At 57.3% G+C, this 21,357-nt stretch overlaps 1 protein-coding gene across 2 annotated transcripts in view; it reads left to right on the forward strand.

The window, feature by feature from the left end:
• Positions 1-19,021, forward strand: part of OLFM2 (olfactomedin 2) — a 43,132-nt gene extending 24,111 nt beyond the window's left edge. For both annotated transcript variants that reach the window (XM_056119891.1, XM_056119890.1), the window contains exons 2-6: positions 13,602-13,751; positions 15,042-15,188; positions 15,381-15,600; positions 16,084-16,190; positions 18,256-19,021. In XM_056119891.1, the coding sequence (XP_055975866.1) occupies positions 13,602-13,751; positions 15,042-15,188; positions 15,381-15,600; positions 16,084-16,190; positions 18,256-18,933 (1,302 nt within the window). In that variant the 3' untranslated portion in view covers positions 18,934-19,021. The remainder of the gene's footprint in view (positions 1-13,601; positions 13,752-15,041; positions 15,189-15,380; positions 15,601-16,083; positions 16,191-18,255) is intronic.
• The last annotated feature ends 2,336 nt before the right edge of the window (positions 19,022-21,357 follow it).

Here is a 21,357-nt window from a genome sequence, read left to right on the forward strand (position 1 = left end):
CCTCCACCCTCCCCTCTGCACCCACACAGCACCCCATCAGCCGCGTGGGGACCCTCCGCTTCCTTCTCAACAGCCCTGCCCCATTTGCCTGCCAACTAGTTAAATATTCCAAGGCAAGAAATTCATGAATATTTATAGGGCCCTGGCAGTGAGGGAGATAAAACACACACACACACACACACACACACACACACTCGCACGCACACTCGCACGCACACACACTGGGAATTTATGAACCAGGATTGTCTATAAATAACAGTCTTGTGGCCTGGTGGGTTCTTTTTCACCCACTACATTCCTGTTTCAGCTCCACCTTGGGGTGCTCTACACACACACACACACACACACACACACACACACACACACACACATACGCACTCACTCAAATTCCCACCAGCCACCACTCCATTGTGCTACCTTCACACACACAGCTGGGCCCCTGCTGCCTGGGTCCAGCCAACTGTCTTCCTTTGCCACGAAGATCCCACGATGCAGAAATCCACCCAGACTAGTCCAGGCCGCCATCTCTGTCCGATGCAGGTTCAGCTGAGCCCGCATAACACACATTGACATGCTCTGTCCCTGAGATGCCACCACCCTGACCCGCATCTTTCTGGAGGAACCCCTGTTTCTTTCTCCTGGGGAGGGTAGGTCCAGCAGGCCCCTACCTCTTAGGGTTGATACTGTCACTGTCTCTGTCCTCCCGTTGTTCATTGATTTGCTCGAGCGGGCCCAGTAACATCTCCATCGTGAGCGGGCCCAGTAACATCTCCATCGTGAGACTTTGTTGTTACTGTGTTTGGCATGTTGAATACATCACGGGGGTGGTGCAGAGTTTGAAAATTAAGGAATTTGGCAGGGGGCAGAGCAACAGTCCAGCGGGGAGGACATTTGCCTTGCACACGGCTGACCTGGGCTCGATCCCTGGCATATCCAGAGGGTCTCCCAGGCATCACTAGGAGTTAAGGAGTAACCCCTGAGCATCGCCAGTGTGGCCCCCAAAACCAAACCAAACCAAAGATAGTAAGAAATGGGGCCAGAGGGATAAGACAGAGGTGAAGGCCCTGCCTTGTATCAGGCTGATGCAGGTTCCGTTTCCCTGACCTCATAGGAGCCCCTGAGCACAAAACCAGGAGTCGGCCCTGATTCGTGGCCCCAAATATTTGCTATTAGTGTCATGAGGAAAATACAACTTGGAATAGAATATTATCAGGGAACAGGCTCAGGACTGGGGATAGCACAGTAGGGAAGGGGCTTGCTTGGCACACAGTCAATCCGGGTCTGATCTCCCACACTCCAGAGGGTCCCCCAAACCTGCCAGGACTGACCACCGAGTGCAGGGATTATTTTATTGATTTTTGGGCCACATCTGGCTCTGCTCAGGAATCACTCCTGGCAGAGCTTGGGGGACCCTCCAGGGTGGGTGCCGGGATCGGACTCAGGTCAGCCGTGTGCCAGGCCAACAACGCCCTCCCTGCTGTCCTATCACTCTGGCCTCTTTTCCTTTTTTGGGGGGTGGGGGGTTTGAGGTCACACCCGGCACTGCCCAGGGCTGACTCCTGGAGTTGCCTATGCAGTGCCCCGATTTGAACCCCAGCAGCTGCCTGCAAAGGAAGTGCCATCCCGTCCCCTCTCTCCTATCTTTGGAAGCTTGGAGAGAATCAATGGGGGGGCGGGGCGAGGGGCGTGGTGCCTCCAGACGTCTCTGCAGGCCTAGGGCAGGTGGCCGGGAAGGTCACAGGTCTTCTCCGCACCCCCCAGCAGCTGTGGGATGGCCGCCCCCAGTCAGCACAGAGATCCGGCCGAATCCCAAGCGCTTCTCCGCCCCCAGAGCCGCCGGAGAGGGTCAGGGCGGCTGCAGTGTCCATGCCAGGAGCGGCTCTTGGCTCCTCTCGGATGAAAACCGGCCGCTTGGCAGAGGGTTCCCCTAGCGCCCCACCTCCACAACAGGAGCCAGAGGGAATGCGACTGCTCCTGAGCCAGGCAGAGCACCCCCGCCCTGTTCCCGAGTTCTCCCAGGACCCTACAATGCAGAGGGGGAAACTGAGGCACTCTATGGTATAATTCGCCCAGCACTGCACAATTAGCAGGTGCAGGCATTGACTTGTAGGGGCCCTGGGTTGGCACCCAGGTCCACTGCACAGCCCTGGAAGTGATCCCTGAGCACCGAGCTGGGAGGAGTCCCCCTGAGCACTGCCCAGGGTACAATACCAGGGTCAACACACATGCTCACACACACGCGCGCACACGCACACACACACATAGACATACAGCCCATGTGGTGACCCCAGGAATCTAACTCATGCCCTTACGCTTGCAAAACCTTTCAGCACTCAGCTCTGGGGGGGATGGGGTGGGGCTGTCATTTTCTCTTTACCTCTATACACAGTTTGATGCCCTGTACATGCAGAGCCTTGGTTTTACAGATGGGGAAACTGAGGCACTGCAAGGATCAAGTCACTTGCTCGGGATCCTGCTGCCAAGAGGGGGCACAGGATGCTCCGTGCTCGGTCAGGATTTGTGCAGGTGGCCTGGCGGGCACGAATGATCAGACTAGGGTCCCCCTGTGGCGGGTTGAGGGGGTTACTGCCTCCCACACAATCCTCCCTGATGAAAAGGCCCCGTGGGCCCCACCAGGTGGCAGAACAATCCTCAGGCCCTGACTGGCTCCAGTCCCAGCCTGGAGTGGGGGCACCTGGGGTCTCTCCCCTGCTGCTGGGCCATCGGAGCAGCTGCTTCTCCTGCCCCCTGATCGATTTCCCTTCAAGTGGCCCATTCTGGATGACAAAGGGCCCCCGGGGACCCAGGTGGCCGCCGCCCCTGCTAGCCCTTTCTGTCTGAAATTCATTCATTCCCTTGAAAAACTCCAAGGACTGGCCGAGTTTGTTATTGCTGCCGCACGACCCCCCCCCCCAAAACAGCACACAAGCACACAAGTGCACACACACACACACACACACACACTTAAACATACTACCTGCATGCACTCAGAGACGCACAGATGCATGGACTCACTATACACACAGGCACACACATGCACACGCATGCACACAGACACGCATGAGTCCTGCATACACACAAGCATACATATATACACATGCACACTTGCACACACACCTGCACATACAATGCACACACAGACACATACACATGCACACAGAGACACAAGTATGCACTGCACATACTCACACACTGTCATCCTGGACCCCGAGAAGTCCCTATGTTCCTGGGAGCACGTGAGAGCATGTGGGGCCAGAGGTAACACCACCACACGCCCGGGATGCTTTATCGGCACCGAGGCCGTTTCTCCCCCTTCTGTTCCGGGGGCTCTGAGATGTGGCTTTGGGTACAGGAGGCCTGAGTCCAATCCCTGGCACCGCCCCCCATGCCCACTGGCCCCATCCAGGAAGCCCAGGGCACCGCAGTGAGAACTGAGAACCGCCAGCCTAGGTCAATTCCTGTCACCAGAGACCCAGAGCACTACCAGGGACCATTCTAATCCTTTTTTCCTTTGTGTGGGGAGCACATCCGGTGGTGTTCAGGACTTAGTCCTGGCTCTGCACTCAGGATTCACTCCTAGTGGGTCTGGGGTCGGGGGAGGCCCTCTGGGATGCCAGGCATCAAGCCCAAGCCAGCCACATGCAAGGCAAGTGGTACTTTCTCTCCAGCACTCACTTCATTTCTTTTCCGTTTCGCTTTGTTTGGGGGCCACACCCGGTGATGCTCAAGCCTGACTCCCGGCTCTGGGCTCAGGGATCACTCCTGGTGGGGGTTGGGAGACCCGTAGAGGGTACCGAGGATGGAACCCGGGTCAGCCACGCATAAGGCCAGCGTCCTCCTCTCTCTAACTCTTCACTCTTTCTGAGGGGGGAGGGCACACCTGGTGGAGCTCAGGGGTTCCTCCTGGCTCTGCACTCAGGGATCACTCCTGGCAGTGCTCAGGGGACCCTATGGGATGCCGGGATCAAACCTGGGTCAGCCATGTGCAAGGCCAGAGCCTGCCAGCTGTGCCATTGCTCCCGCTTCTCTCTCGCTCTGATTCTTGACTCTTGCAATAGCTGAGTGCGTGTGTGTGTGTGTGTGTGTGTGTGTGTGTGTGTGTGTGTGCTGGGGGAGGGGCACCCTGGTCTCTCTGCACGAGATGCTTCTGCCAGGCCGGAAGATGGATTTCCCCCATGACACCCGTCCCCGCGCTCTGCCGGATTGATTTCCCGCCCTGGCCCGGGCGCCCAGGGTGAGGATTTATGCCCAGGCCAGAAATTGCATTCCGGGAAGTCAGGGAAGAATCTAGAAAAGCTCCTCCAGGCTCTTCCATTTTATTTATTTGGTTTTTTTTGATGTCTGGGTCACACCTCGTAGTGCTCAGGGCTTACTCCTGTTTCTGTGCTCAGGGATCACTCAGGGGGCCCTAAGGGGTGCTGGGGATCGACCCCAAGTCAGTGTGTGCCTGGCAGACACCCTCCCTGCTGTCCTCTCTGGCCCCACCTCCAGATTTATTTTTCCTCGGGACCAACTTCAAACCGAGGGAGCAGAATCGGAGCCTGTGGGTCCCTGAGGGGTGGGGGTGGGGCAACCCATGGGGACATGCTCTGCTTTCAGCTTGGCTTTGTGGGGCTGAGAAAAATGGCGTTGCCTTGCACATGGCTGACCCAGGTTCGATCCCTGGTGTCCCATAGGGTCCCCCGAGTGATCCCTGAGTGCAGAGCCAGGAGTGGGCCTTGAGCACTGCTGGGTGGGGGCTTCTCCAAAAAAGGGCGATTGAGGGGGACAAGATAGAAGTTTTCGTTGTTGTGGTTTTTTTGGTTTTTTTTTTTCCCGCTTTTTGGGTCACACCCGGTGATGTTCAGGTGTTTCTCCTGGCTCTGCACTCAGGAATTACCCCTGGCAGTGCTTGGGAGACCCTATGAGATGCTGGGAATCGAACCCGGGTCGGCCGCGTGCAAGGCAAACGCCCTACCTGCTGTGCTATTGCTCCAGCCCCAGGTCAAGATAGAAGTTAAGGAGCTAGCCTTGCATCCCACCGGTCCCAGTTCAAATCCCCAACACCCATAGACTCCCGGAGCCACCTCCATCCTGTCTGATCAAACGCCCACCCCTGAGGCCCACCAGCGTCTCCGCAAATCCACGAGAGGCCCCTTAAGTTTCCCTGGACAGTGGCAGAACGGGTGTGAAAGCCTGGATCCTTCCAGAGCGTGCCAGTGGCCCGATATTCTCCCCCTGATGGAGGCGAGGAGGCTGGGAAGGGGGCATAGGGAAACCAAGTGACAGTTCTGGGGGTGGGGGCGGGGCTGGGGGGGGGGGAGGAGAACAGGAAAAAGCCGGGCCACTGTTCTCTCCAGCTGCCAGTGTCTCTCCTCCCCACTCGCCTTGAAAAAGGAGACAGGGATGCTAATGCCGCTGCTTCTCTTTGGTACAAAGGCCCCTAAATATTCAAGAAATGAATCTTTGATGTAGACAAAGCAAAGGATCAAAACCCAGCCTGTCTGAGGGAGAGGAGAGCTTTTCATTCCCGGATCCCGCTGCTGGCCAGGATGCCCCCAGCACAGGGGTGGAGGAAACGGGGGATACAGCTGGTACCTTCATTTATCGTTCATTCATTCATCATTCATTCATTCATTCATTCATCATTCCATCAGGAAGTGCCTCTGAAGCTGTGTCCTTGGGCCACAGTAAGGGCTGTAGAGTGGGGGGGAAAAGGAATGGGGTGGGGGGAAACTTAATTACCTGGGGGAGAAGGCTACAAAAAATTTTTTTGATGTTTTGGGTCACACTGAGCGATACTCTGGGGTTACTCCTGGCTCTGCACTCAGGAATTACTCCTGGTGGTGCTCAGGGGACCCTATGGGATGCCAGGCATCGAACCCGGGTCGGCCACATGCAAGGCAAACACCCTCCCTGCTGTCCTATTGCTCCAGACCCTACAAGAATCTTTTGCTAGTCCTCAAAACTATCAGGGCGCTTGGTCTGCAGGTGGGAGTCCCCGGTTCGATTCCCAGCACCACGTAAGCCCCCAGGACAGTGGGGACGTGCCCCCCTCACGACAAAACTGATTTTTATTTGTTTGTTTTGGTGTCACAGCTGGTCATGCTCAGAGGTTACTCCTGGCTGTGTGATCAGGGGTTACTCCTGCCATGCTCAGGGGCCCATGTAGGGTGCCGGGGATAGAACCCAGGTCTGCCGCATACAAGGCAAACTATGGCTCTGGCCCCAAGAACAAAACATTTTGAAGTGGGGTGAGAAATAGGGAAGGGATGTGACCTCAGGATGAGCGAACTGATGATGGGTATTGAAGAACGGATGGAGGGATGAGAAAAGATAGATGGATGAGAGGATGGATAAGAGGATGGAGGGATGAGAGGATGAGGGATGGATGAGAGAGGATGGATGTTTAGAGGATGGATGGATGGATGAGAGAGGATAGATGAGAGGACGGATGGGAGGGGATGGATGGATGTGGATGGATGGAAAGACGGGTGATGGATGATGGATGGGTCCGAGAATGAACGGGCAATCCGCTCAGCAAATCTTCCTTCCCCACCACTTCAGCCTCTCCCAGAAAAAGCCCCGGCGGCTTGGGCTGAGGGAGGCCTCCTTCTCCCTCTCGGCGCCAGCGAACTGACATCTTCTTTAAGGCCTGTCAAGTTTATCACTCAGGGGAGAGCTGCCCGATGGCTCCTGGTGTGACAGGGGCAGCCGGCGATTATCTGGAACCCTCTGCGGGGCCGTGGGCGGCGGCAGGGCTTAGCCGCGGCCGACAGGCGTGTCGGGGATCATTCATCACGGCCGTTCAGAGGTCCCGACGGTCAGGTCCAGCCGCAGCCGCCTCCCGGCCTGCCAGGCGGACATCTGCCAGCTGCCCTCCGAGGCTCCTCGGGAGAGAACAGAGCCAGGGCGGGCAGCGCAAAGCAGAGAAAGGTGCAGGAATGTGCCCTGCCAGCCGCCATCGCTGGGTGCCTGGCCGTGCCCTCTCGCCCAGGGTGGAGGCTGGCCTCGAGGCCGGTCCTGCCACTGCAGACCCCAAGGTTCTCAGTGGCCTCATAAACAGAAGTGGACACGAGGCCAAGGAGAAGTGCTGACTGCATCTGAGGGGAAGGGAGACGCGCGACAGATGTCCAGGCTGCTTTCTTGAACAAAGGGCCAGAGAAGGGGTTTTTTTGTTTTGCTTTGTTTTGTTGTTTGATTTCTGGGCCACATCCGCTGTGCTCAGGGGTTCCTCCTGTCCCTGCACTCAGGGCACTGTACGGGATGCCGGGGATCAAACCTGGGTTGGCAAACACCCTCCCCACTGTGCTATCACTGCAGCCCCCAAAGTTTTCACTTTTCTTGAGTGTGTGTTGGGAGGTGCGGGGTTCTCACACAGGTGCAATAAGCTTGGTTCTCGAGTCATCATTATTGTTGCTGTTGTTGTTATTTGTTTTGGGGGCTAAGGGTTAATCCTGGCTCTCCACTCAGTGGATCACTCCTGATGGGCTCAGGGGACCCTCTGGGGATCGAACCTGCGTCAGCCAGGCTCAAAGCAAGCGCCCTCCCCGCATACTATCTCTCCGGCCCCCCAAGCCAGTTCTGGGACAGCCCAGAACCCCGCTGGTCTGTACCCTCCAAGGAGGGCCGAGAAGCTTCCAGAGACAATAGGGGCTGTTTTGCGGGGGGCGATGCTGTCTGGGAAGGTAAACGTGACATCACGCAGGCACCGTTTTCGGAGGACCGTGGGAGAGAGCCAGGCCTGTTTCTGAACCAAAAATAGTTAACTTTTCCTGGGAGCAGCTGGCGTGCCTGGTTTTGGGGCGCAGAGCGTGGCGTCGATGGGCAGTTTTCCCTTTTTGGGCAGGTTGCTCGGGGAGCTGAATACCTCCTTTTTGGTCCAACCATATGCTGGTGGCCGGGACTGGAAAAGACACGTTTATTCTGTGCCTCCTTGCTGGTTTCTTTATCCTGGAGTTTCCCTTGGCCCTTTGTGTTTGTTTTTGTTTTGGGGTCACACCTGGCTCTGTGCTGGGGGATCCTATGAGGAGCCAGGGACTAAACCCCAGCTGGTGCATGCAAGGTCAGCTTTCTCTCTGCTGAACTGTGACTTGAATCCTCTTTTTTCTTTTCCCCTCTTGTCAAAAAAAAATATATATATATGTGTATATATATATGTATATATATGTAAAGAAATCCATGCAAGGATGTATTTGTTGCTGACAATTTAGAGAGATCCACTGAAAGATGACAATAATAATAATAATAATAGCACTGTAACACTGTCCTCCTGTTGTTCATCAATTTGCTCGAGCGGGCACCAGTAACATCTCCATTGTGAGACTTGTTGTTACTGTTTTTGGCATATCAAATACGTCACGGGGAGCTTGCCAGGCTTTGCCATGTGAGCGGAGATACTCTCGGTAGCTTGCTGGGCTCTCTGAGAGGGGCGGAGGAACCGAACCTGGATCGGCCGTGTGCAAGGCAAATGCTCTACCCACTGTGCTATCGCTTCAGCCCAATAGTAACAATAATAATAATACTATCCCCCTGAGGAACTGGAGAGATAGGGATCCAAGAGTGGGGAGGGCACTTGCCCTGCCGACCTGGGTTTGATCCCTGGCATCCCACAGGGTACCCCAAGTACCCCTGGATTCGACCCCTGGCACCACATGGTTCTCAGTGCCAGGATGGATTCCTGAGTACCAAGATGGGACTAACACTATCATTTTTGTGGGGGTGACCCTTACAAATTCTGTTTTAGTTATGTATTTATTTGCTTGGGGGTCATACCCAGTGGCGCTCAGAGGGATGCCGGGGATCAAACCCAGGTTGGCCGCATGCAAGACAAGCACCCCAGCAACTGTAGTATTGCTCTGGACCTTTCTTTTGGGAGGGAGGTCACACCTGGCGATGCTCAGGAATTACAACTGGTGGAGCTCAGGGGACCCTATGGGATGCCTGGGATTGAACCCAGGTTGGTCACGTGAAAGGCCAATGCCCCTCCCACTGTGCTATCACTGTGGGGGGTGGAGGGAGGTGGGCCCACACTCTGGGCCTTTTAAATAACACCACTGGGGTCCTATTTACAGCCGGGGTTGCCCGGGCCGCTGAGCTGCTGGGCTGAGTCCTCAGGCCCCGACTGGCCATGTTCTGTGCAAATGCCGACCAGAGAGTGCTGGCAAGCTGCCCTCCTGGGTGCCGGATTGCTGCCTCGCCTAGTTAATTGGTGCGATCGTGGCATTTAAATACCCTTGTAAATCACTTGGAGTCTTCTCTGCAGCGAGGCTGGGTACCAATAAATATCTAAACCCCAAGTCACTTCTGCTTCCTGATTAAATTATCCAGCCTCAAATGCAATAACATCCTTGTCTTATTAAGAGGCAGTCGCTCGCTCCATTCCTGTTGGCTGATCCCTGATAAACAGCCCGGACTGGCGGGCCGCCTGTCCCTGCCCCACCCCCCGCCCCCCACCCCTGTTTCTGGGGATACAGGAGCCGGCTCCCCTCTGGGTTGGGGGAACCCTAGGAATTTTTCTTTTATTGGAACCAATTGCTGCTTGAGGTTCTGCTTTGTTTTGTTTGGGCACATCCGGTTTTGCTCAGCGTTTACTCCTGGCTCTGTGCTCGGGGTTGTCTCCTGGTGGCGATCAGGGGACCCTCTGTGGCATGGGGTGCTGCATCCAGGTCGGCATGTGCCAAGCAAGAGCCCTCCCCGTTGTCCTATCTCTCTGCCTTCTTCTGTCCCCAGAGCTGGAGAAAGACAGTGTTTACTTCTGGGGACTGTGGGTGGTTTAATCGGAAAATAATTTGTTTTTTTTTTTATTTTTAAAGGCAGAAAAAGAATATTTTAGGAGAAGGAACTTGAGGGCACAGGTAACCTGCTTAGAGGCCATCAGGGCTAGGTTTTACCCTTGGTTCTGCACTCAGGGATCACTCCTGGTGGTGCCTGGGTGGGTGGGGGGGGGACGACCCTGTGGGGTGCCAGGGACCAAAGCCGGGTCTGCCACGTGCAAGGCCTTAACTGCTGGACTACTCGCTGGCCGCAACTGCACATCGTGACTCTGCACCCAGCCACATCTCCTCCCGAGAGCCTACGGGAACCGGGGATGGAAAGGGACCAGCGTAGCTGAGCACCCCCCTCCCCTCACACCGCGCCCCTCCAGCCCCCCAATACCCTCATTTAATCTCCGTGCCCGCCCGCAGAGTGCCCCTCGAGTGGAGGTGCTTTGACGGATGCAGACAATTATTTTTCCTTGAGAGCCGCCGAGCACTGCTTGGTGCCATTCGGCATCTTCTCTTTTGCAACTTCATCATCCAGAGGAGGAAGAGGAGGAGGAGGAGAAGGACCCATGGGCTTCCGGCTGGCTGGAGTAAAGGAGGAAAGATGTTAATGAAGGGGCCCGGGGTGCTGCTTCCGGGTTTGTACTCATGAGGGTCTTGGTGGGGTGGGGGGAGACTGGGGGCAAGTGTACGCTGCTTTTTTTTTTTGGGTGGGGTGCAGGGGAGGGGGCTGGTAGGTCCCATCTGATGGTGCTCAGGGCTGATCCCTGGCTCTTCACTCAGGGGTCACTCCTGGTGGCGCCCAGGGGACCCTGTGGGATCCCGGGGGTGAAACCCAGCTCAGCTGCGTGCAAGCAAATGCCCTCCCTGCTGTACCATTCCTCTGGCCATGCTAGTACTTAAAAATAAATAAATAAATAAATAAATGCATTCAACTGACCTGGGTTAGATTCCCTGTCACCATATAGGTTAGAGTCCCCCACCCCCGAGCACGATTTGTGTGACTCCAAAGCCAATCACAATCACAACCATCCTGTTATTCATCGATTGCCTCGAGCAGGCCCCAGTAACGTCTCCTTCGTCCTACCCCTGAGATTTTTTTAAAAAGTGCCACATTCAAGGCTCTTTCAGAGTTAGGAGAATGAGACCCTTCATTGTTACTGGTATTTGGCATATTGGGTACACCACGGGGAGTTTGCCAGACTCTGTCGTGTGGGCAGGTTACATTCGGTAGCCTGCCAGTTTGTCCAAAGTAGGAATGAGGTGATAAGATGTCACGCGCTTCGGGAGCTGGGTTTTATAGCCTCTGAGTCTTGGCCATTGATGGGATTACACGGCGCCAGGGGGCCAGTTGGTGGGTGTGACCACCCCCCTACTGGAATTTGGAGGATCTGGGTGGAGGATGCTCAGCCCCAATCTGAGTAGGCTTGGAGATCTCAGCCCCGGGACCCGCGTGGCTTTGTTCCTCTGCTGGTACCAAAATAAACCAAAATCAGGGGCTGGAGAGATAGCACAGTGGGTAGGGCGTTTACTTTGCACGCGGCCGACCTGGGTTCAATTCCCAGCATCCCATATGGTTCCCTGAGCACTGCCAGGAGTGATTCCTGAGTGCAGAGCCAGGAGTAACCCCTGTGCATCGCCAGGTGTGACCCAAAAAGCAAAAAATTTATAAATAAATAAACCAAAATCGAATAAATAGGGGCCTGGGTGATAGGATAGCGGAAGGGTATTGGATCCAGATTCGATTCCACCCTCCCCTCCAGCACCACCAGGAGCTATTACTGAATGCAGAGTTAAGGGAAACAGACAAAAAGTCAAATAAAAATAAATAAGGGACCCGAGTGGACAGTGGATAAGGCACTTGTCTTGTCTCAGCCGCCACAGCTTCAATCCCCCGCACCGCACAAGGTCCCCCAAGCACTGCCAGGAGTGCTTCTTGAGCACAGAACCAGGAGTCAGCCTTGAGCACTGTGGGTGTGGCTCAAGCCTTCCTGCTTTTTTTTTTTTTTTTTTTGGATCACACCCGGCGTTGTTCAGGGGTTCCTCCTGGCTCTGCACTCAGGAATTACTCCTGGCGGTGCTCGGGGGGACCATATGGGATGCTGAGAATTGAACCCGCGGCCGCAAGAGAAACGGCCTACCCGCTGTGGTATCACTCCAGCTCCCAAGCCTTCCTGCTTTAACAAAACAAAACAAGACAAACGGCAGGATTTGCACAAAAGGTGACAGTATTGTTTGTTTTCCCCCCGTGAATGGGAGACGGATGTCCAGCGCCCCCAGATGCGAGGCTGGGAAAGGTGAAACTGAAGTGGACAGGCAGGAAGGGAAGTTGGTGGCCGGCGTCCAGGGGTCCCGGGGTGCAGAGGGGGCTGGGGGGGAAAGGCTAAGTCTTAGGAGGCTTTTGGGGGGTCCCGGGTGGGAGGGGCTCTGGCTGGTGGGCGCAGCTCTGACCCCCCCCCAAGTTCCCAGACTTGGGGGCAGGTCTGCAGTGCGACAGCCGAGGCAGGAATAAGGGCTGGACTCCCTCCCCGCAGGGGAGCCGGGGATCCCCCACCCCCGCCAGGCTGTGCGTGCCTAATTAGGATCATTTCAGATAGCGCTTATAAATGGGTGATTATCCTTATAAATGAGCCGCGGAGCCGCGCGCTTCTGTACAATTATGTCGCTGGCGCACGTTCCAACAGGCGTTTTGCACAACAGCCCCCAGACGGGGCGGGAGCGAGGAAGGCGGCGGCGGGCGGGCTGGAGGGCGGCGCTGGGGCAGCCGCGTTACACACTCGCGGTTGCCAGCCAGGCGTTCGGGACGCTCGTGCCCGCATCCCCTCTCCCAGCAGCAGCAACGACTGCGGGGGATTCGCCGGCCTCCCGGGTCCCGCTCCCATCCGCACGCAGGCTGTGCCCTCCGCGACCAGCAGAGGGTCCCAGCGAGCACCCGCGTCAGGCGCCCTGCGGACCCCGGCGACGGTTCCCACCGTAACTCATCCCACCCCTCACATGCCCTCTCTCCTTTCCTGCTCACCCCTGTGGCTCACTGCCGCTCCAGACACAACAACCGCCTCCCCCAAACCCACTGTGTGTGTGTGTGTGTGTGCGCGCGCGTGTGTGTGACTTTTTGTGTCACATGCGATGCTCAGGGACTACTCCTGGCTCTGCACTCAGGAATTAACTCCTGGCATGCGCAGGGCACCCTATGGGATGCCGGGGATCGAACCCCGGCCCCTACCTGCTGGACTATTAGCTCAGTCCCCTCTGCTGTAGGTGGCTAAGAACATTTTTTCCCAGCGATGCTCCCTCTCAGGCCTCTACCCTCAGCCCCTCCAGTTCATGCCCCCACTCCTTGCCCCCTCCCTGCTGTTTCTTCCTCTTGTGGCCATCGAGGGACCCGAGGACCACGTGTGGGGAGGACGTGTGCTCTAGTTTGGGGGTTCTCACACTCCTGGCTGCACAACTGGAAATGGTGACCTCTTTGTTCCCGGGGTTGAGATTACAGAGCTGCCAAGATAAGAAACTTGGAGGATGTGGGTATCAGTGGGGGTTGAACTCCAGGTCTCACATTTGCAAGGCAGGTACTGCTAGACACGGAAGCCCCGCCCATCTCTCCTCGGGTCTGCTTTGGGGCCACACCTGGAGGTGCTCAGGGATCACTCCTGGCGGGGCTCTGAGGACCATATCAGGTGCTGAACCTGGGCTGGCTGTGTGCCAAGAAAGCACCCTCCCTGCAGTCCGATTAATCTGGTCCCTTGCCTTCAGCTCTTGATTCAAGTGGCAACATCCCCTCACCTGGGTCACACGAGGGGGGGGGGCTGGGGGAATCCTCCCCACAGCCTGCCTGATCTCTGAACCCCCGCCTCCCCGCAGACCCTCTTCCAGAGCCCCGAGGAAGGCTGGCAGCTGTACACATCAGCCCAGGCACCTGATGGGAAATGCATCTGCACGGCAGTGATCCCAGCCCAGAGCACCTGTTCCAGGGACGGCCGAAGCCGGGAACTGCGCCAGCTCATGGAGAAGGTGAGACCCTCTAGGATCCTGGGGGAGGGGGCTGGGGGGACTGGGAGGGGCCGAACTCACCAGTCCCCACCCTGCTTTCTGCTCCCCAGCCTGTTCTGTGGTCCAGGATCCTCAGAAATAGCTGGACATTTGGCAACCTGATGCCTTGTCAATTTCAGTTCCTTGCAGCAGGTTGTTGTTGTTGTTGTTTTTAAAGGGGGCTCATTTCCAGTGGTGCCTGGGCTACCCGGCGGTGCTGGGGATTAAACGCTGGGTTTCAGCCCGTTCAGCCATTTCCCCCTGGCCCCTAGTTCAGTCTCTGGGGAAGCCGATTGCTTCTGTGTATGAACTTGGGGTCCGTCTGCCCTGCAGTTCACAGGATCACATGCCTCTTGCACAGTCACTTCTCCCCTTCCATCCCAAGAGGCTGCTAGAAGGATCCCTCCCCTTCCAAAGAGTTTCCTGCCCACAGCATCCCTGCAGATGCTTTGGTCTTTCACCCTGCCCTGCTGCACTGAGCTGTCCTCTGAGGCTGGGCTTGAAAGGGACCAGCAGAGGGTGGGGGAGGTGGCTCAAAGGGCTGGAGAGGGGACCGGAGCGATAGGACAGTGGAGAGGGCGTTTGCCTTGCATGCGGCTGACCCAGGTCCCATCACCGCTGACATCCCATAGAGTCCCCAGAGTACTACCGGGAGTAATTCTTGAGTATAGAGCCAGGAGTAACCCCCGAGCATCGCCAGGTGTGGCCCCAAAAAGAAACCAATAAAACGGGACGGGGCAGTGCAGTCTCTGCGTGCAGGAGGCCCTGGGTTCAATCCCGGGCACCACCAGCAGCAGCCACGGAGCAGTGCTGGCCGTGCTCCCATCAATCCACCACCGAGGAGGCACGGTGAGGGAGAAGGGTTGGCAGGAGCAACGGCCCTCGTGGAGTTTTTTGGGGAGGGGCTTCGGAGTCTGGGGTGCTCAGAGTCTGGGGTCGGTGGGTCTGATAGGAAGAGGGTGAGGAGCGGCGGGTCCAGCTCCCTGCAGGGCGAGGGCCTCCGCGTTCCTGGTCACAAGCGCCCCCTGGCGGCCGTGGGCGCTCAGTGCTGCCGGCGGGTGCGCGGCCACGCCAGGCGCTGGCCACGGATGGGCCCGGCTGCCCTGCACCTGGAGGCTGCTGGCCAGAAGCGGGGAGCGGGGCAGGGAGAAGGCAGACCTCGGGCACCCCCCCAACACACACACACACACACACACACACACACACACACACACACACACACACACACACACACACCCCTCGCCAGGCGTCGTCACCCTGCCCACTCCCCAGGTGCAGAACGTCTCGCAGTCCATGGAGGTGCTGGAACTGCGCACGTACCGTGACCTGCAGTATGTGCGGAGCATGGAGACGCCCCTGCGCAGCCTGGACGCGCGGCTGCGGGCTGCCGACGGCTCCCTGTCGGCCAAGAGCTTCCAGGTGCGTCCTGCGGGGGGTGCGGCCAGGTGCTCGGGGAGTGTGTGCGTGGGGGGGGGTTTGCTGGGGGAGGGGCGTCATTCCCAGGGCGGCGCTCAAGGGGTTTGAGGGGGGGGAGGCGAGCAAGCCCCGACGGTGCGGACGTGGGTCAGCGGTCGCGCTGGAGGCTACGGGTCCGTGTGGGGGCGGGGCCAGGAGCTGAAGGAGCGAATGACGGAGCTGCAGCCGCTGGGCTCGGTGCTGGAGCAGTACAAGGCCGACACGCGCACCGTCGTGCGCCTGCGCGAGGAGGTCCGCAACCTGTCGGGCAGCCTGGCGGCCATCCAGGAGGAGATGGGCGCCTACGGTTACGAGGACCTGCAGCAGCGGGTGCTGGCCCTGGAGGCGCGGCTGCACGCCTGCGCACAGAAGCTGGGTACGCCTTCACCTGCCGCCTCCACCCCTTGCCCCCAGTGCCACCTCAATGCCCATGTGTTTTGGTTTGTTAGGGGGAGCACCCGGCGAGCTCAGGAATCACTCCTGGTGGGCTCGGGGGGGGGGGGCACCCTATGGGGTGCCGAGGGGATCGAACCCGGGTCGGCCCCGTGCATGGCCAATGCCCTCCCCGCTGTCCTATCGCTGCGGCCCCCTCAATGCCCAGTCTTGCTTGCGCTGTGCTGGGACTTGAATCTAGACTTCTGTGCATGCGAGCACTTCGCCTGGATTGCAGTTTGGGCCTCTCTAAACCTGGACCCCTTTCATTGCCCTGCCCAAGCCCCTTCCCACCAGAGAGGGAACCCGCCCTGACCTTTCACCTCCAGCCCCTGCCCCCACCTCACTGCATCTTGGACCGACCCTAACCCCTGAGCTTCCTCCCTACATCCCCGCTCTCACCCTGACCCGTTTTCCCACTTCCCAGGCTGCGGGAAGCTGACGGGGGTCAGTAACCCCATCACCGTTCGGGCTATGGGGTCTCGCTTCGGCTCCTGGATGACGGACACGATGGCCCCCAGTGCCGACAGCCGGGTGAGTTGCTCAATGCCACACCAGTGGCTCTCTTGTACCCCAGTGTGTCCTGTCGTCCCCCTGCCCGGCACCCCCCAACTCTCTAGGGACCACCAAGCCGGCTGGAAACTTCTAACGCTGAGAATTCCAGAAGGGCTCAAGGGAGATGCTGGATCTGCTCTCAGTAACCTTTGATCCCAAAGGACCATCTGTGACTGATGCATGCTTGCCCTCCCCATGACCTTTGAACTCCCAGTGTCTGCTCCTCACTTTTGACTCTCAGGACTGCCCAGAAGGCTGATCCCGAGCCCCAGGCAGCATCAGTCGGAACCCCCCGCATCACTCCCCCCATTCCTGCCGCTGGCCTCTCGCCATGACTTGCATGGGAGGAGGAAGCCATCCTCCAATGGCCAAGAGCTTGGGGTTAGGGGTCAGGCTGAAGTTTGCATCCTACTCCCTCAAGAACTGTGGGCAGGCGCCTCAGGCTCTCTGAGCAGCCCTTTCTGTGTCTTCAGAATATTCTGGAGGGGCCATAGCGATAGTACAGTGGGTAGGGCATTTGCCTTACATGTTGCCGACCCAGGGTTCGATCCCCGGCATCCCATAGGGCCCCTCAAGCAATGCCAAGAGTAATTCCTGAGTGCAGAGCCAGGAGTAACCCCTGAGCCATTGCTAGGTGTGACCCCAAAGCCAAAAAAAAATCCCCCAAAACTAAAGTATTCTGGAGTGGTGGTACTCACTTCTTTGGGGTGGGGGTTGTGTGGCCAGTGCTCAATGCTTACTCCTTGCTCAGTGCTCAGGGTCCACTCTGGGGAGGTCCCAAGAACCTCCTGAGGTACTATGATGACGGTGGTGGAGACTCTGACAGCCTGGTCCCCTGTGGCTCCAGGGCTTACCATTGGCGATAAACCCAAGGGACTCATTGTCGCACATATTGCCAATGACCAGGGTAAGCTCTCAGGGCCTGGGAGTCCTTGGGGATTACAGGGTCCTCCATTTTTGTTTGTTTGTTTTGTGGGTCACCTGGAGCAGCTCATTCCTGGCTCTGTACTCAGGAATTACTCCTAGTGGTAAAGGTAAAGGTAAAGGCCCTCCCGTTGATCGACGATTTGCTCGAGCGGGCCCAGTAACGTCTCCATTGGAGACTTTGTTGTTACTGTGTTTGGCATATCGAATACATCACGGGGAGCTTGCCAGGCTCTGCCGTGGGGGCGAGATACTCTCGGTAGCTTGCCGGGCTCCGAGAGGGGCGGAGGAATCGAACTCGGGTCGGCCATGTTGGCTGCATGCAAGGCAAACGCCCTGCCGCTGTGCTATCGCTCCAGCCCCACTATATATATATATATATATATATATATATATATATATATATATGTAAAGGCCCTCCCGTTGATCGTCAATTTGCTCGAGCGGGCCCAGTAACGTCTCCATTGGAGACTTTGTTGTTACTGTGTCTGGCATATCGAATACTCTCGGTAGCTTGCCGGGCTCTCCGAGAGGGGCGGAGGAATCGAACTCGGGCCGGCCATGTTGGCCGCATGTAAGGCGAATGCCCTACCCGCTGTGCTAGTGGTACCAAGGATAAAACCTGGGTCGGCTGTGTGCAAAGCAAACGCCCTCCCCACGGTAGTATCGCTCTGGCCCTGACTGAAGTGTCCCTTGGTTCTAAGGGGTCAACCCCCTTGACTTGGTATCTTTTTAAGGCTTCCTTGGGGTAGCCGGTGTCCCACGAGCGCATCACGATGGGAAATAGGCTGACCAATGAATAGCCAGAATAGCCCCCAGAAGGCCCATGATTGGTTGAGAATAACTACGAGAAGGCTTGTGATTGGACATGAATAACCGCTGGAAGTCCCATGATTGGTTGAGAATGGCCACCAAAGTTCTGATTGGTCATGACCACCGGAAGTCGTGTGCGAGGCCCTGTGATTGGTTGTGAGCAGCCACCAGAAGCCCCTTCCTGTGTGCCAACTTGGTAGTGACATGGCTCCCTAATGACCCGGGTTACTTGGCCTCTGGGTACACCACCCCCTACACACAGACACACAGACACACACAGCCGCATTGACCTGTGGCTCTCCCCCAGGTGTGGTACATGGATGGCTACTACAAAGGCCGGCGGGTCCTGGAGTTCCGCACGCTGGGCGACTTCATCAAGGGTCAGAACTTTATCCAGCACCTGCTGCCGCAGCCGTGGGCGGGCACGGGCCACGTGGTGTACAACGGCTCCCTCTTCTACAACAAGTACCAGAGCAACGTGGTGGTCAAGTACCACTTCCGCTCGCGCTCGGTGCTGCTGCAGCGCAGCCTGCCGGGCGCCGGCTACAACAACACCTTCCCCTACTCGTGGGGTGGCTTCTCGGACATGGACTTCATGGTGGACGAGAGCGGGCTGTGGGCCGTGTACACCACCAACCAGAACGCGGGCAACATCGTCGTCAGCCGCCTGGACCCGCACACCCTCGAGGTGATGCGCTCGTGGGACACCGGCTACCCCAAGCGCAGCGCCGGCGAGGCGTTCATGATCTGCGGGGTGCTCTACGTCACCAACTCGCACCTGGCCGGCGCCAAGGTCTACTTTGCCTACTTCACCAACACGTCGAGCTACGAGTACACGGACGTGCCCTTCCACAACCAGTACTCGCACATCTCCATGCTGGATTACAACCCCCGCGAGCGCGCCCTCTACACCTGGAACAACGGCCACCAGGTGCTCTACAACGTCACCCTCTTCCACGTCATCAGCACCGCCGGAGACCCCTAGAGGCGAGGCCCTTTCGACTCTGCCTGTGCCTGCTCCAGCCGACCTCCCTCTGTCCTCCCTCACACCCTCCCGCCTCTTCCCTCCCGCCCTATTTCCCCACCCCCCGCCCGCCCCGACTTCCCTTTGCATTTAACCTTGACTGATCTCATTTGGAGTCTCTGTGTCATCCAGCCTGGAGGCGGAGGGCGGCTCACTTTTTTTATTGATCCCACTTCCCAGCTCTCTTCTCGGCCCTGCCTGTTTGTCTCTCTCTCTCCTGCCTCTTTGCACCTCAAGCCTTCCCCTCCCCACCTCTCCATCCCTGCCCCCACCCCCCCAGTTTGAGTGCATGGTTGTTTCTTTTTTCTATTTACACTTTCTTTCCGGGGTTGCCGGAATAAACGGGACCTTTGACATTTGATGCCCAGGGAGCTGTGTGGATGTCCCCTGTCCAGGCTGTGCCCGGGGGGTAAGTTTCCTGAGCTGGGGAATCGGCAGATGCAGTGCCTGGACTAGGCTTGGCTGCATGCAAGGCAGCCACTGTACCACTGACACCCCGACCCCCCAACTGGTTGTAAAGCTTGTAGAAGTGCTAAGAGGGGCCAGAGAGTGCAGCAGACAAGGCTCAATTCCTGGCACCCCATATGATACCCCAAGCCCCACCAGGAAAAATTACTGAGTGCAGCACCAGGAGTCAGCCTTGAGCACCACCAGGTATGTCGCACCTCCCTCCCCCCTCAAAAAAAAAGTAAAAGTGCTGTCCTCTGGGCACCTAGGAGAGCTAGCTGAGCAGGGGCACGCTTGCATGGACAGGCACTCAAGTTCAGTCCCAGCACCGCATGCCCCCTCCTCCCACAAATACCACCACCACCACCAAAGGTGGCCCCTAAGAACCTCTGGGCTCAACCACACATCGAAGGGGTTCCCCCACCCTCCCAGAACCTCTGAGCACTGATAGGGGACAGTAAGTGGAGAAAAAGAGCAACCTGATCTGAATAGTCATGGCTTCTGGTCACAACAGCGACAAATGACTCAGATGACAATGCCCTCCACCAAGGCCCTGAGAAAGGACCAGTAGCTCTGAACTCATATCCTAGGAAGGGCAAAGGAAAGGACAGGAAGGTGGAGTTCATGCCCAATTCAATCAGCTTAATCAATGGCTGAATAAATATCAATACTACTACAAAAAAAAAAAAAAGGAACCCGCAGGGCTTACATTTACATATTGATTTGGGAGTCTGGGGGCTCCCCTGGTGCTCTCAGCCCTGAATCCAGGCATCACCTATCCCGCTGTCTCTGAATCATTAGTAACTTTTCCCAGTTTTGTTTTTGGGAGGGGTGGGGGGTTTGGGCCACACATGGCAGTGCTCGGGGATCACTTCTCATAGGGGTCAGGTAACCAGGTGCCAGAGATCGAATCTGGGCCATGCAGGGAAGAGGCAACTTGTGTAGAGGATGGTTAGGAAGACAACTTAGACCCTGAACAGAGCCAACCCTTGAGGGCCTCAGGAATCCAGTGAAGGGCTCCCCCCCCACCCCATATGGGCTCTGGAAGGAAACAAATCTCCCCAAAAGCTCCCCAGCTCATCCCAAAGGCCCCACTGAATCCAGACAGGAACTTTGCGCCCAGGGGCCTGCCATGGCCAAGAGCCCCCCTCCCCATCTCTAATTAACAGTTCCCCTGATGAAATCATCTCCGGGCAGGCTGGGCCCCTGCCCACGGAGCCCATGAATAATACATGGGGTGCCTGGTGCACGCAGGAAATCCTCAGGGAGAGCAATTCATCTCCATTTCCATGAACCAGCCGGCTGTCAAAGGCAATCTGTTCCTGGCCAGGCAGAGGGTACAAATGCTTCAAAACACGGGATGGGGTGTCTCCAATTCCTCAGTCTGTATTGATTTGGGGGGCAAATCTCCGAGGGTTTGTGAAGGAGTGATGCAGGTCCGGTGCTCCGCATCCACTGCTGTTTGTACCCTTGGTTCTGGGACACCTCGTGGCCTGCCCGTGGCAGTGCCTGTGTTCTCCCCCAGCCCCTCCCATCTCTCTCTCTCTCTCACACACACACACACACACACACACACACGGGTGTCACTTTCCAGTGGGAACATGTCACCTTGAGTCTGCATGGGCTTGGGGGTGTACCTGTCCACCACGATCCTTCTGAGGGGGGGTGGGCCCATGGAGAGGACCCAGGACACCCCCAGGTACCCAGAGCTTCCCTGCAGAGGTCATGAGAGCCTTCCGGGCCGGACCCTTCCCCAGGCTCCAGGAAGGGGGCAATCTCTTGGGCCCCCTCCAGCCCACAGAACTGTCTGGGGGCCCCCGGGTGAAGGAAGATTCTGGAGGGCAGCAAGCAGTGCACTCCCGAGGCACAACGAAACTCACTGAAACGCCCCCCAGCTGGGCCAGAGGGGAACTAGCCCAGGGCACCCAGGGTTGAGAC

This window comes from Sorex fumeus, unplaced genomic scaffold, assembly GCF_029834395.1.
Source record: "Sorex fumeus unplaced genomic scaffold, SorFum_2.1 ptg000041l, whole genome shotgun sequence".
Lineage (NCBI taxonomy): Eukaryota > Metazoa > Chordata > Mammalia > Eulipotyphla > Soricidae > Sorex > Sorex fumeus.